Source organism: Echiichthys vipera (assembly GCF_963691815.1).
Source record: "Echiichthys vipera genome assembly, chromosome: 1".
NCBI lineage: Eukaryota > Metazoa > Chordata > Actinopteri > Perciformes > Trachinidae > Echiichthys > Echiichthys vipera.
This window is the reverse complement of record NC_139826.1, coordinates 20,089,810-20,102,887: the sequence shown is the minus strand read 5'-3', so window position 1 is coordinate 20,102,887 and position 13,078 is coordinate 20,089,810. Positions and strand designations below refer to the sequence as shown.

Genomic DNA, 13,078 nt, shown 5'->3' with positions numbered 1-13,078 from the left:
ATTTGCACATACAAACATCCACGCTTTATGGAAATACAAAGTTTTAGTTCCTTCACCTGGACTAGGGCTGTGACTTTTGCCAAAAAATCGTATTCGAAGTTCGTGTATTAATATAAAAATTCGAATATATTTGAATACTTATTGACAATATTTTGACCATTAAATATCTTCAGTAAGAAAAAAATTTCAGTAAGTAACAAAATTAAGTTGTATATGTTTTGTTCAACAGAGGGCAGTGTATCAATGTCAATAGGCCAATGTCAGGTCTCTTAAGTGTCATGCATTGAGCGTGACAGTTTCAGTCATTGGTCACCCACTCCCGCCACACAATGTATTTCTCAAGCGGAAAAACAATGTATAATATGCTATAGATGCCAAAATGTCTCTGTTAGCGGCGCGGCAGCGCCACTCTCTCTGCTTTCACTATGGAACCGGCTGGAATCAAGAGCTGCCACTTACCAGCGGCCAGCCAATACAAAAAAAAAGAACGGGGTTACACAACAGCCAATCAGAAAATAGCACTAACACTCCCTTTCCTGATCTTCCCTGAACGTTCCTGACTGATGCTAACGTCACCTACAGGAGCCCAGGTGGACAATAATAGCCTTGCGATGAGCTTGCGATTCACAACTTCACCGAGTGTGAAACAGCCCCGGCATCTGAATTGAAAACAACGTTTACAAGCAAACACATTTACAAAAAATAATGTCCCTAACATGTTTGAATATTAAGGGCTGCCTAATATTTGTTTGAATATCATTAATTTTTTTAATATTCAAATTATATTTGAATATTGAAGTTCAGCATCAAAGCCCTATCCTGGACACACTCAAACAGGCAAATACACTCACTCATGCAAACTTGTGTAAACAAGCAAACACTAATACACATACATACATACATACATGAACAAATTGAAGACTAGCAAATTCACTTTCAACTTGCAGCGCTACATTAGTATGACACACAGCTTGTCCACCGTTCACATGGTTGCACTCAGAAAAGCTCTGTACAAACAAATCATGTCTAGATACAGTAGCACACACACTTTTAGCTTACGCATGGACATTTACACACAAAAGAGCACTCAAGCATAAAATAATCCCCTCAGACATACACAGATCTAACCCTAACCCTAAGCATTTTTTTGCTTGAAGGCCAAGACAAACACTCACACTGCTTATTCTTTAAAATGATTCATCTTCTGCAGCATGATCAACTTTTTACAGATTCAGTGGTACAAGAATACTCACACACTTTGCAAGACAATGAACATGTTAATGTGAGTGACAGCTGCATTAAAACACTGGACCGCTCAGCAGATAAGTGGAGTACACATAATTTGACTAAAATACACAAGGAAAGACAGTCAGTGAGAGAGGAACACAGAGACACTAATAAACAATTTGAACCCATTGCCAACCTTGAGAATAATTATTACTGTTGCTGTACGTATTTCTTCCTGTGTGTTTCTCACTGTCTCCCTCTTTCTCTAAAATCACATTAATGGATGAAAGTAGCTTCTGCTGCTGCTGCTGACTCGTCGCTTTGAAATGGAAATGTAACTCATTGGCTCCATATGTAGAGCGTGCATACCCACACTCATACTGTACAAGACACAGATACACATGCACCCCGACCCCCCCCCCACACACACACACACACACACACACACACACATATTGTAGGTGTGCTGTAACAGTGTCTCACACACACACGCACACACACACACACACACACACACACACATATATTGTAGGTGTGCTGTAACAGTGTCTCACACACACACACCCACAAACACACACACACAGTGCCCTTAAACCATGGAACTGAGCAAGAGCAAAACTGAAATAACACTAATGTAACATTAACAGACACATTAGCCTGCTTAATGTTAGCCCGCTAGCCAGTCATTAGCCTACAGCTTAAAGAAAATGTCATGCTAACAGAAAGGCAAAGCAGAATTAATATAATAGCAAAAGTGCTACATTAACAGATACATTAGTCTCTATATTCAGTTCACAGCTGCAGAAATCAACACATACTCAAGTTTAAAGCTGCAGGGTGATACAGCAGTTGGACACTATCATTCAGATGTATTGCAGGATCTTAATTCAAGCCAAAAAAAAATGTCCACCCTGCTTAAGTACCCTTCAGCAAAACATTCAATCCCTACCAGGTTCTAACAGCTGACCCTGCACTCTGATCAAAAAGCGAATTTCCCTACCTTGATAAGTAATTACCATATTACTTTCATCTGTGTTATTTTAGCTTGCTAGCCCTGGGATACGCCATATTAAGAAACAGTTTTATATTCAGACTGACAATGGCACTACTTTTAAAAAAGAAACAGCATTCTCATTCATTTCAATGAGAATGCATGTGCTGACGCAGTGAGGGCACCGCTGCAGATGGCTCCAGCTGCTGCAGTGCTTCTGTAGGCCTAGTTTTATACTGAATGTAGCAGTTAACAACTATCAGAGCTAAACAACAGCGCCATGTAGGGGTGATAGATTCACTCAATGATGTACTAAGAAGCATTTGAACTTCACCCGATTGCTTAGTTTAGAAAAGTAAATTGTAAAGTTCACACAGTTTGTATTTCTTCTTCTCTCTTGTAGAAACTCAAGCACAAATTTATTTATTTTTTGTCAGGCCTTGTTTGCGCACTAAACACATTGAGAAAGGTTGCATTGTAAAGGACACTTTTTTTTTTTTTGGTTTGTAAGAGTAGAAAATTGCACTTTAAAATGTAACTACATGTATGTGTTTTACTGCCTTTTCTGTTCAGTTAAACTTTCAGTATGTTCAATAAAATAATGTTGGAAATAATTTCCTTTCAGTTTTATTTATTCAACAAGCAATTGAAAAGTTATTTCATTATCACGATATTCAACATCATTGCATGTTTTTGACGCTGCAACAATAAGTTGATAAATCGTTTTTTGACTTAGAGAAAAATAATTGCCAACTATTTTGACAATTGATTAATAGTTAAAGTTATTTTCATGCACAAATTGCAGCAAATTCTGTTTTCAGACTTACAAATATGGATATTTCCTGCTTCTTTGAGTTTTGGAATGACAAAACAAGATATTTAAAGACATCACCTTGGACTTTGAGAAAATGGGATGGACATTTTCCACTATTTTCTGACATTTTATAGACCAAACAATTAATCGATTAATCTAGAGAATAATCTGCAGCTTTCTCGTTAATGAAAATAATGGCAACAGTCATTATAACCACGAAAGGCAAACCCTGACAAATCAAAATGTGCTGCATCTTAGATTAATGTATGGAGGTAACAGGTTTTATTTGTTCAAAAGTTATGAGAGGTATAGTAAGTAATGTTGTGATTTTAATAAAATAGACCAGGGCTCAATTTAATGCAAACATGGAACTGTATATGTGCAGCACTGCTTCTTGAACCCACTACGCTGATACCAGAATGCATTGCTTCGCTGTTAACATATGCAAACAAGCAGAAAACGGTGAAAATGATGTACTTTCTCTGAGATTGCTAAAAATTTACCACAGTTGTTGATGTTGTGAATAATTTGTCAAATTATATCTGGATATTGGTTGTCATGGATGTCTTGTAGCCACACCGACAGATCTTTCATTACAAACTCCAGTTGAGAGGTTCATTTCATGCTTATTTTTACAGCTAGCTGGCTGAGTAATCCTGTGTTATGAAATAACCCTCAGCTCCCACCACAGCGAGGCGTCTGCACCACAAGGTGAAGAAAAACAGCAACAAACTGCTGCGCCAAAGTGGCTGCATTAAAAGCTAAATAACAGGCCAAATGCAAAGTTTTAACCCATGATGTAAATCATAATTCTTTATAGCCTGCTACAACACATACGGCAGCTATATCTATTTATATGTGGGCTTTTAATAGCATACGGCATATTTTGGCTGTATGAAAGGTTCACAGTTAAAAAGATGAATGTAGTAGTCTCTATTATTTGGGTTTTGATTTTTAATATTTATTTTCTTTTTCAGAAAAAAAAAACATTAATATGGTGGTTCAGAAAAAGAGAGCCTGACAAATAAACGAGACGTGGCTTTTACTCATGCATACTAATGGGTGGTAAAACACAATCAGAGCAGCTATGTAACAGCACTTTTATGACGTTCATAATTCCAAGCTCTGTCATGCTATTTCATATGATATACACATGCTCTTTTATTCCCTCTTTTCATGCTGTCCTTTCTAATTTGAAATGACGGATAGATGTAAGATTATGCTGTGTGTGATGCAGTATTTACTGCAAGCATGAAATATTTGAGTCCAGTCATTAATATCAACAGATTTTAGAGCCCTGTTTGCTCATGCCTTTAGGTCAGCTCGGTGGATTTCCCTCCATATCTGAGGTATAAATTTCTTGGTAGACAGGGTTATGATGTCATTACTTAATGCCAGACATTACTAGCCGAGGAGCACAAGATGGAAAAGTCATTCCTGATTAATCATGTCTGCTGGGGAAAACATTTTCATTTTCTCTTTCACTTTGTCTCCCAGTGCATAGCAGAGCCTCTCCTTCCTCTCAATGTCCCAATGTCTCTTCAAGACACTCGCTCTGATCTTTCCCTCTATCTAAATCTCTGTCTGTATGTCTTCACACACATTCTCCTCTTCTCTCTCTGCCTTCTCCTCCTGCATTAGTCTACTGAATGTAGGCCATGGCTCTTTTAAAGGCTACTTCTACGCTGAGCTACTTTTTGTGCTTTGTGTTTCCTAATTGTCAACTCTAACAACACTGACAGTGACATGTTTAACTTCACATGTTCTTCACAATTTTTAGAAGTTCATTACTGCCAGTATTCATCAGCTCTCTTTCGACTCAAGCTTCCACTGTAAAGTGTGTGTGTATCATCTTGCTTCACTGGACAACTAGAAGGACCCTCAAGTACCTGAGATCATCGGTACTCAATGAGATGTCTCGCTCTTTCAGTTGCACGCGCGCACACACACATACACACACACACACACACACACACACACACACACGGTCTCATGCTCTTTTCTCAAGTTCAGATTGTTTGAACTGTGTGTAGACTTTGGTGTGACTGAGGGGATTCAATTATTATACAAGCACCTGAAAACAATAATAATAAAAATGTCTCTCTTTCTTTGTATGTGCCTTTTAGTCTGTCTCTGCCACGTAGAGGTGAATGTAATAAGTGTTCCCATGCTTCTCATACATAGGAAGCAAAAAATTATTAAACATACACACACAAATACACAATACTGAGAATCCCGGACAAATTTGCACGCAGACACATATCACCACACACAGCTGAGGCAAGTAAGCTGCAAGAAATCAGAAATCTGTCATCATTATATCAGCATAAACACAGAGACACCCACAAAAATGCACATGCACACATGCTAGTCACTGTCCTTTACTCAAGAGAATCACTGAGCATCTGGGGAACATGGTAAAGTTGTGCTCCGTAAGATTTTCATCTGTTTAATTGTCTTTTAAGTTATTATCTATCAAAGAGTGAGTTTAAACACTGGTGACTGATCACATGTCCCACTAATGAAAGCGCGTGTTGCCTTTTTGCCGAGTATTTTACTATCTGTCTGTGCAACATTCGCAGGCTAGATATAAATAGGCTGCCATTCCAGTGACGCTGCTGACAGCGGTTGGTCTGCCAGGCGAAGTCGTCACTATCGGTTATGCTGCGTTCACTTTTAATCAGAAATCCGGATCTTCCAACCTCTGAGTCAGGCTTGTAGTAAGGGCAGAAGTGTAATAGGAACTTGTAATAGGTGTGTGTGTGTGTGTGTGTGTGTGTGTGTGTGTGTGTGTGTGTGTGTGTGTGTGTGTGTGTGTGTGTGTGTGTGTGTGTGTGTGTGTGTGTGTGTGTGTGTGTGTGTGTGTGTGTGTGTGTGTGTGTGTGTGTGTATATTTAAGAGGGTAACATATAGGGAGCGGACTGGCAGTAGAGAGGTGAAGGTGTTTACGGCATGTTTTACTCTTTTGTCATGTATTCTCCATTTTACAGCAGCCGATACCCAATCCATTTTTTGAGTCAGTATCAGCCCATAATCCAATAGCCATGCATCCCTTATCATAAACACGAGGTGCACTTACTCAGCTATTCCAGGGTTTTCCCTAGTATACAACAAAGCATCAAGAATTTTAAAAATGTATTTTTAACATGGTTTTTAACATAAAATGTGTTAAAGAAATTGCTTACTACTTTAAGAATAATTCAGTGTGTATTTATGTGCGTAACGTGAATTTTTTTTTTCCATTTTGTTTATACCTGATTGAACTACCCACTCTCTGTCTGTTGGAGTTCCACACAAACACACACACTATCAGCCACACTGTCATAGAGCGCGAGATGGAGGGTATGAAGTTAGCGGTAAAGTTGTGAATGTAGCAATGGAGTGTGTGTACGGTTTATTGTGAATGAATAATTGCTAACTCCCCATGACCCAAGCCCTGTGTCTTTGCTGCTACCAGCAGATTGAATTGTTGGGGGGGTGAGCCCCAAAGCTAACAACAACTAAGGCTCCCTACTGACTTTTAAGATGGACTAGCTATTCTACGTTAAATGACAAGCCACCCCTCAGAGTTTTGCTCAGCACCACCTTAGACCACCTTTAGGCTCTATTACGTTTTTTGTTTTTTTTAAGAAAAAATACCTTAATAAATCGCTTCAGTGGTTAAGTATGAGGCCTAACAACTTTTCTGGGGTCACATAGCTTTCCATCTTATCCTAAGACAAATAGAGTTTGTTTGTGTGTCAACATGCGACTTGAATGCAATACCTCTATAATATCAAAACAGCCGATTGTATATTGGGAGGAAATGATGTAGGGGTGGGCAATATGATGATATTAGATTGTGAAGGGTCAGAACGTGTTGACGATCTGCCAAAGAAGAGAGATCATGGTATTGTCTGTAGGACACATTCTATCCACTGCTGTTCTATGCCCTGCACAAATGCATCAGGTTTTTATTTCCCTCAGCCAAATCCCACAATTGGCTAGTCCGCCTCATGCACCGCCCTAAAGAAATGCCCATCAACCAATTATAGCTACAGGCAATGACGAGGATGTCTCAACCCCCATCCTGTTTGATTCAGAGAGCAGCATGAAGTGATAGCTAAAAATGTAAAAAGAACGGAGGTGTTTAATCGTGTCCTAACAGCACGGGAGCGTCAGACTATCACATGGACGCTCTCTGTCCACACTCATTTATAGAATGTTTGGAACAAGCTGTAAAATATGCGCCTAAAAACTGTTAAATGTCCTGTGCACCAGCGGACTACTGATGTGTTTAACAAGGAGGCCGCTCCGTCACTTCAGAGAGGCCACATTACTGCCCAAACTTGCCACAAACACACAGTGAAACACACACCGCAGTGAGTCATTTCCTCCAAGCTTATTAGATTAGAAGTTTATTGAGCAGGGACAAATACATTGTACATTGTTTCATATAAAATATAAAATAGATGCCATGCATACAGGTTTCTAGTCGAGACTAATTTGAAACCCCTGTCCCCGGTTAGGCCTTTACTAAAAGTTACACAAGCAAAGTTAAAAACAATACACACACATCAGAAAACATATAAATACAAAAAACATAATTTAAAAAAAAAACACGGACCTGTGTGAGGGTCTGTGTTCACAGGTGTTTTTTGTTTTAAGCATCGTTTTACTTGTGTGTTAAAAACCTTGAGCGCTGTCAACGTTTTGATGATTCTGAATGTACTTTATCTATCTCTTATTTATTTAGGTTTCGTAGTGAACTGAAGAGGTCTTGTTAAGATAATTCATCAGCTTATGATCAGCTTTTCTCTGTCCATCACAGCACTTTCAACGCATACAACATGAATAAAAAGAACATTTTTATATTTTTTTCTTTTAGGGCTATGTTTTTACATAGGGAAATACTTTGGTTCCGCTTTGGTTCCACTCTTAACTAACGTGCAAAATAGTTTTTTTAAAAATCAATGTAAATAACGTGATAAAATCCTGATCGTGATTTTCCTGTAAAAAAATAGTTTTTTGCCATATCACCCACCGCTGAGATGATGTAAGGGATAATATAATCCATTCAACACTGCATCGACTTCTTGGGATAATGACCCACTCACTCTTTATTATCCTGCTTATTACATTTATACTTACTAAAGAAATCAATAATTTTACATAATAATATGTATAATAATATTAATAATTTTATTGATTCAAAATTGGTCCTCTTAAGTCTATGATCAGAACTCAATGCAAAGCAGTTGTCTGCTTTTCAGAAATAACAGATTGTAGAATGCCATAATCGACCAGAATCAGAGTTTCCAACAAAGCCATTTGATAAAACGCAGTGAAGTGAGCAGGTTCCCTTCACTGAAGAAGGCCATGGGATATGGAAGTGTGGGAATAGCTTAAATAAGTGGTCCCTACAGTAAGTGTTGATAATAAATGATTATTATTTTAATGTATCGCTGTCTGACAGATATTGTCATTCCCATTTTATTGTGATTTCTGAATTTTAACAAGTTTCAACGGCAAATGTTTCACACTTCTTCTTGATGTCTAATACCCTCAGTTGTATGTACCTACAGTGAATTTGAATTGGGCAGATAGCTCTGTTTTAATTAGCCGTCTTCTCATCCACAGGGTGTGTGTGTGTGTGTGTGTGTGTGTGTGTGTGTGTGTGTGTGTGTGTGTGTGTGTGTGTGTGTGTGTGTGTGTGTGTGTGTGTGTGTGTGTGTGTGTGTGTGTGTGTGGGTGTATCTCATGTGTGTGCTATTAGCATGCCAGTCAGGGGGACAGACAGCTAGTCCCAATATATTGTTGTTTGGCATTGATTCAATGTCAGCTAATTGTCACTGTGTACTTGTGAGTCCGTGTGTGTGTGTGTGTGTGTGTGTGTGTGTGTGTGTGTGTGTGTGTGTGTGTGTGTGTGTGTGTGTGTGTGTGTGTGTGTGTGTGTGTGTGCGTGTGTGCGTGTGTGTGTGTGTGTTTGCGTGTGTGTGTGTGTGTGTGCGTGTGTGTGTGTGTGCATGTGTGTGTGCATGCATGTATTCAGGTCTTAATGTCCTCATAAGGATAAAAACATTAAAAAGCATTGGAAACAGAAACATTTAATTAGTTCTCACTTTAGAAAGGGAATGAAAAAAAGTCACTGAAATATTCTGTGTGTGTGTGTGTGTGTGTGTGTGTGTGCCTGAATAAGTGCCAAAAATGTCTTTTGTTCAGTCCCTACTGTAGAGTGTAGCTAACAATATATCAATTGTTGAGTATATATAGTACTCGCTGGGTTTTAGGGGATTCTCATCACAGTTGGTCGTGTGTATGTTTCTCAGCTGAAATGAGCTAAATTGTTTTTTTCTGTCTCAGCTTTGGATAAAGTAGCACAGTTTGGCAGCTACATATAAATTTAAAAACGTTAAAGGAGTTGGAGAGTATGTCATATGGACATCCAACAAGCATAATGAGAATTCATCATTAACATTTTTATTTTCGTCCCTGTGTTAATTTTAATTTTGAATTAATTTTCTCAATATATGCCAAATACATGTAAAAACAAATATAGATATTAGTTGGGGTTTTTTTTACACCAAAATCCCTGTATTCTCTCTTAATTTAAAACCAGGTAAAACAATTTCACATGTTATGGGGCGACTAGCTAGCAATGCTGGTTATATAAAAACATACTTTATTTTTTTATGTCAAGAGATTTGTATTTAGATATCAGTGAATAAAAACACCTACAGTATATTCATAGAGTCTGGGGTTATTTCCAAAACAGCTTTCAGCTGACTCGGTTACTGCAGGTGGACAGTACATGCAGACATGCCGGCGGGGAGCTCCAGAACACCGGCGGCATGGAGGGACTGCGGGGCATCGTTCATCTGCGTGTGTGCTGCCCACACTGATGTGGAGCCAGTTGAAAGTCGGTAAAGTTTCCCTTTCATCTCTCCCCACATCGTCCTACATGATCTAACAATTGCTGAGGGAGGTGTGTGTGGACCCAACAGTCCTCTGTTCAGGTCCACTTTTTAGCAGACCAACCAAATGTGTAAAATTTGATTTTAATCCCACTTGTAATTTTACAGCACAAATCACTGGGAAATATGTCACGGTACAGACGCTAAGACTTCCTTTTTCATTGTGACTTTAACTAATGTTGCTCTATCAAAAATCTTAATCTTAAATAAATGCCTAGTTGTGTATTTGATTGGGAATTAGACTCTTTCAGGGTAAAGTGTGCTTTTATTATTATTTTTATTATGTATTATTAAAATGATTATCAAAAGAATCCTTAATATCATTGTCAAAAGAACAGAAACATCCTTTTAAGGATGCTCACTGAGGGATTGAGAAATTTAAAAACAAATAATCTCCAGCATCATAAAAATGATGTTTAATATAACTTTTTCCTCCGACTTCATGCCTCCTGGGTTGTTTATTTTCACTTCAGTTGATGTCTGAAGATACCTGACTTTTTATGACGTTTTTAAGTGACATTTTCAGACAATCAATAATTAGTTGTGTGTTAGAATTTAAAGTGCAACATCTCATTTAAAAGGCTGCAACCATCTGGGGTTTGAGGTTTGACAAAATAAATTATTGCCATCCTCCGTCTGTCTTTCCAGATGTCAGTTTGCCCTTTAATTTGCTCTTACTCTTTCTTTGTGTTTAACCCCTTTATAACTAAAATAGCTGCAGCTACAAGGCACCTCACACTGTAATAATGTGACATGGAAAAGCTTCATGTGTGGCCACGTCAGGGTTTTTAGATAAGGGTTTAAAAAGTAATTTACATGTGATATGTTCTACATTTTCAAATTTAAAAAATGATTTAATATAGAATAGACAGCATAAATCCTGGCCCTATAAAACTGCTTATGACTGTGGGGAAAGGATACAGATGTTAGCGGATAACGTATGGCAACACAAACACAAATAAATGCAAACACAGATCGGAGTGAAAGATGAACTGCAGGTGAAGAGAAGAAGCAGTTGCTTCAATCAAAAACAGCTTGAACGCAGCATCATCATATTCATCAACATACACAATTCTCCCACAATCACACTTTCACTCCATTTCTTTTATTTCCTGGTTGGCAGTCTGCATGTACGGCAAAGGAATACAGATACAGAAAACACCAACAAACACACGCACAAAATAAATGCACAGTATGTAACACTCAGGTAAGGGACACAAGAACAAAATACTGTTGCTCACATAATTATTACAAATTTTAACACTGCCAGAGGGAACAATTTTGTTCTTTTTCGCATGGGGGGGGAGGGGGTCTGACAGATTAGTGTGTGTGTGTGTGTGTGTGTGTGTGTGTGTGTGTGTGTGTGTGTGTGTGTGTGTGTGTGTGTGTGTGTGTGTGTGTGTGTGTGTGTGTGTGTGTGTGTGTGAGAGAGGGGGAGATTGAGAGAGAAATACAGAGGGACAAGCATTGAGAAAGAGAGGGAGGAGAAGTGCAGACAGAGAAGCTATTGATAAACAGAGTAACAGTAACGCTCCCACCAAACGTGGAGAATGTTAACACTTATATCCATCCATCCATCTATAACACGAGGAACCTCCTTGGCCACTAAATCCCCACCAACCCAAACCTGCCTTACACACATCAGCATCAATCCTGTCATGCCATCAGACTCTCCACAGCCACTGACACAACTGCTCCTCTGTCTGTGGTGACTCCACAAAATCATGTTATACAATGAGCATGGGATTTCCTCTCTAAATGCCCTCCAGGAGAAATTTCACCCCAGCTCTCTCTGAGTCTGCTCATTTTGGAGACAATAACACAGGTTATTAAGTTAGTTGCAAAGACTGGCTTCATACCAAACACGATTTTTTAACCGTTTCTGTTTTAGATGTGATCCTCCTCATTGCTGTCTACACTGGGAGCAAACTGCATGAGGTCTGGTCTAAGTTATCTGTGATTCATTTTGAAGTGGGTGTATTTATTTTGATGACAATATCTGCACAGCATGGAGGCCCAAAAAATGAGCATACCTTAACAGTTCCCCAGATGTAATGGTGTGTCCAAGTTGGGCACTGCACTCTTTCTCTCACGCGCACGCCCGCGCGCAGGTGCGTGCGTGTTTACAGGCAAGCTCTCATTCTCTCTTTTGCACTTTTTACATCTCGCTGTCTCAAACGCGCACGCACAAGAGGACACACGCACACCGTCCCCAGATGGGCGAGCGCGCACACACGCTTACACGGAACTCTCTCTCTCACACACACACACACACACACACACACACACACACACACACACACTAACGCTGTCCGCAGCAACGAAACGGCACGAATTAACCACCTCTCACTCTCGCGTGCGCGCTCAAACAAATCAACCATTCGGATTACCGCCAACACACGCGCGCGCACGTGCAAGCGTGCGGGCACACACACAAACACGCAGACAAACCGAAAAGCCTCCAAAACTCACCCTTGGACGAGGAGAAATCCCCGAAGAGAAGCCCCAGCAGGAGGAGAAGCGGGAGGTCGCGTCTCTGCCTGCCCGTTTTCTTTACATTCAGCCTCCTTCTCATCATCAGCATCTCCGGCGCTCCCAAATCCGTCATTTTGCTGTTAAATAAATCCAAGCTGGCTTAATTTTAAAGCCCTCTCCCCACCTTGCCGCTCTGCTTGGCTGAAGGAAGCGGAGGGGGGTAAAAGAGGACGGCAGCCCCCCCTCCTCCTTTTTCTTTCGTTTTTATACAAAAAAATAGTACTAATAATTACACCCGAAGATCAATCGCGAATATCCCACACACACATGTCCATGTTAACGTTTGGACAGGATAACCGGTGACGGGTTGTCGCTCTGAGATCGGGCAACACGCTGCTGGTGTGAGCTGTCATAGCAGAGACCGGAGGACCGGAGGAGAGAGACAGAGAGATGAAGAGATTCAATGAAGGAGAGGGGAGAGGTGGTTGGTAGGTCTGCACAGTACGGTGAGCGAGCGACGACTGAGAGAGAGGGAGAGAGAGAGAGGGGGAGAGAGAGAGAGGGAGAGAGAGGTTAGTCGGGGAAGTAACACAGAGGAAGAAAAGTGGAAGATAGTGG

At 39.9% G+C, this 13,078-nt stretch overlaps 1 protein-coding gene across 1 annotated transcript in view; it reads right to left on the bottom strand.

Annotated features, from left to right (window-relative positions):
* LOC310948137 (CUB and sushi domain-containing protein 1-like) overlaps nt 1–12,593 on the bottom strand; it is a gene marked incomplete at both ends in the record, with an annotated part of 443,680 nt that extends 431,087 nt beyond the window's left edge. Inside the window, one exon of the mRNA XM_083915161.1 lies at nt 12,458–12,593. Within this exon, the coding sequence (XP_083771287.1) occupies nt 12,458–12,593 (136 nt within the window). The remainder of the gene's footprint in view (nt 1–12,457) is intronic.
* Between the last annotated feature and the right edge of the window lie 485 nt (nt 12,594–13,078).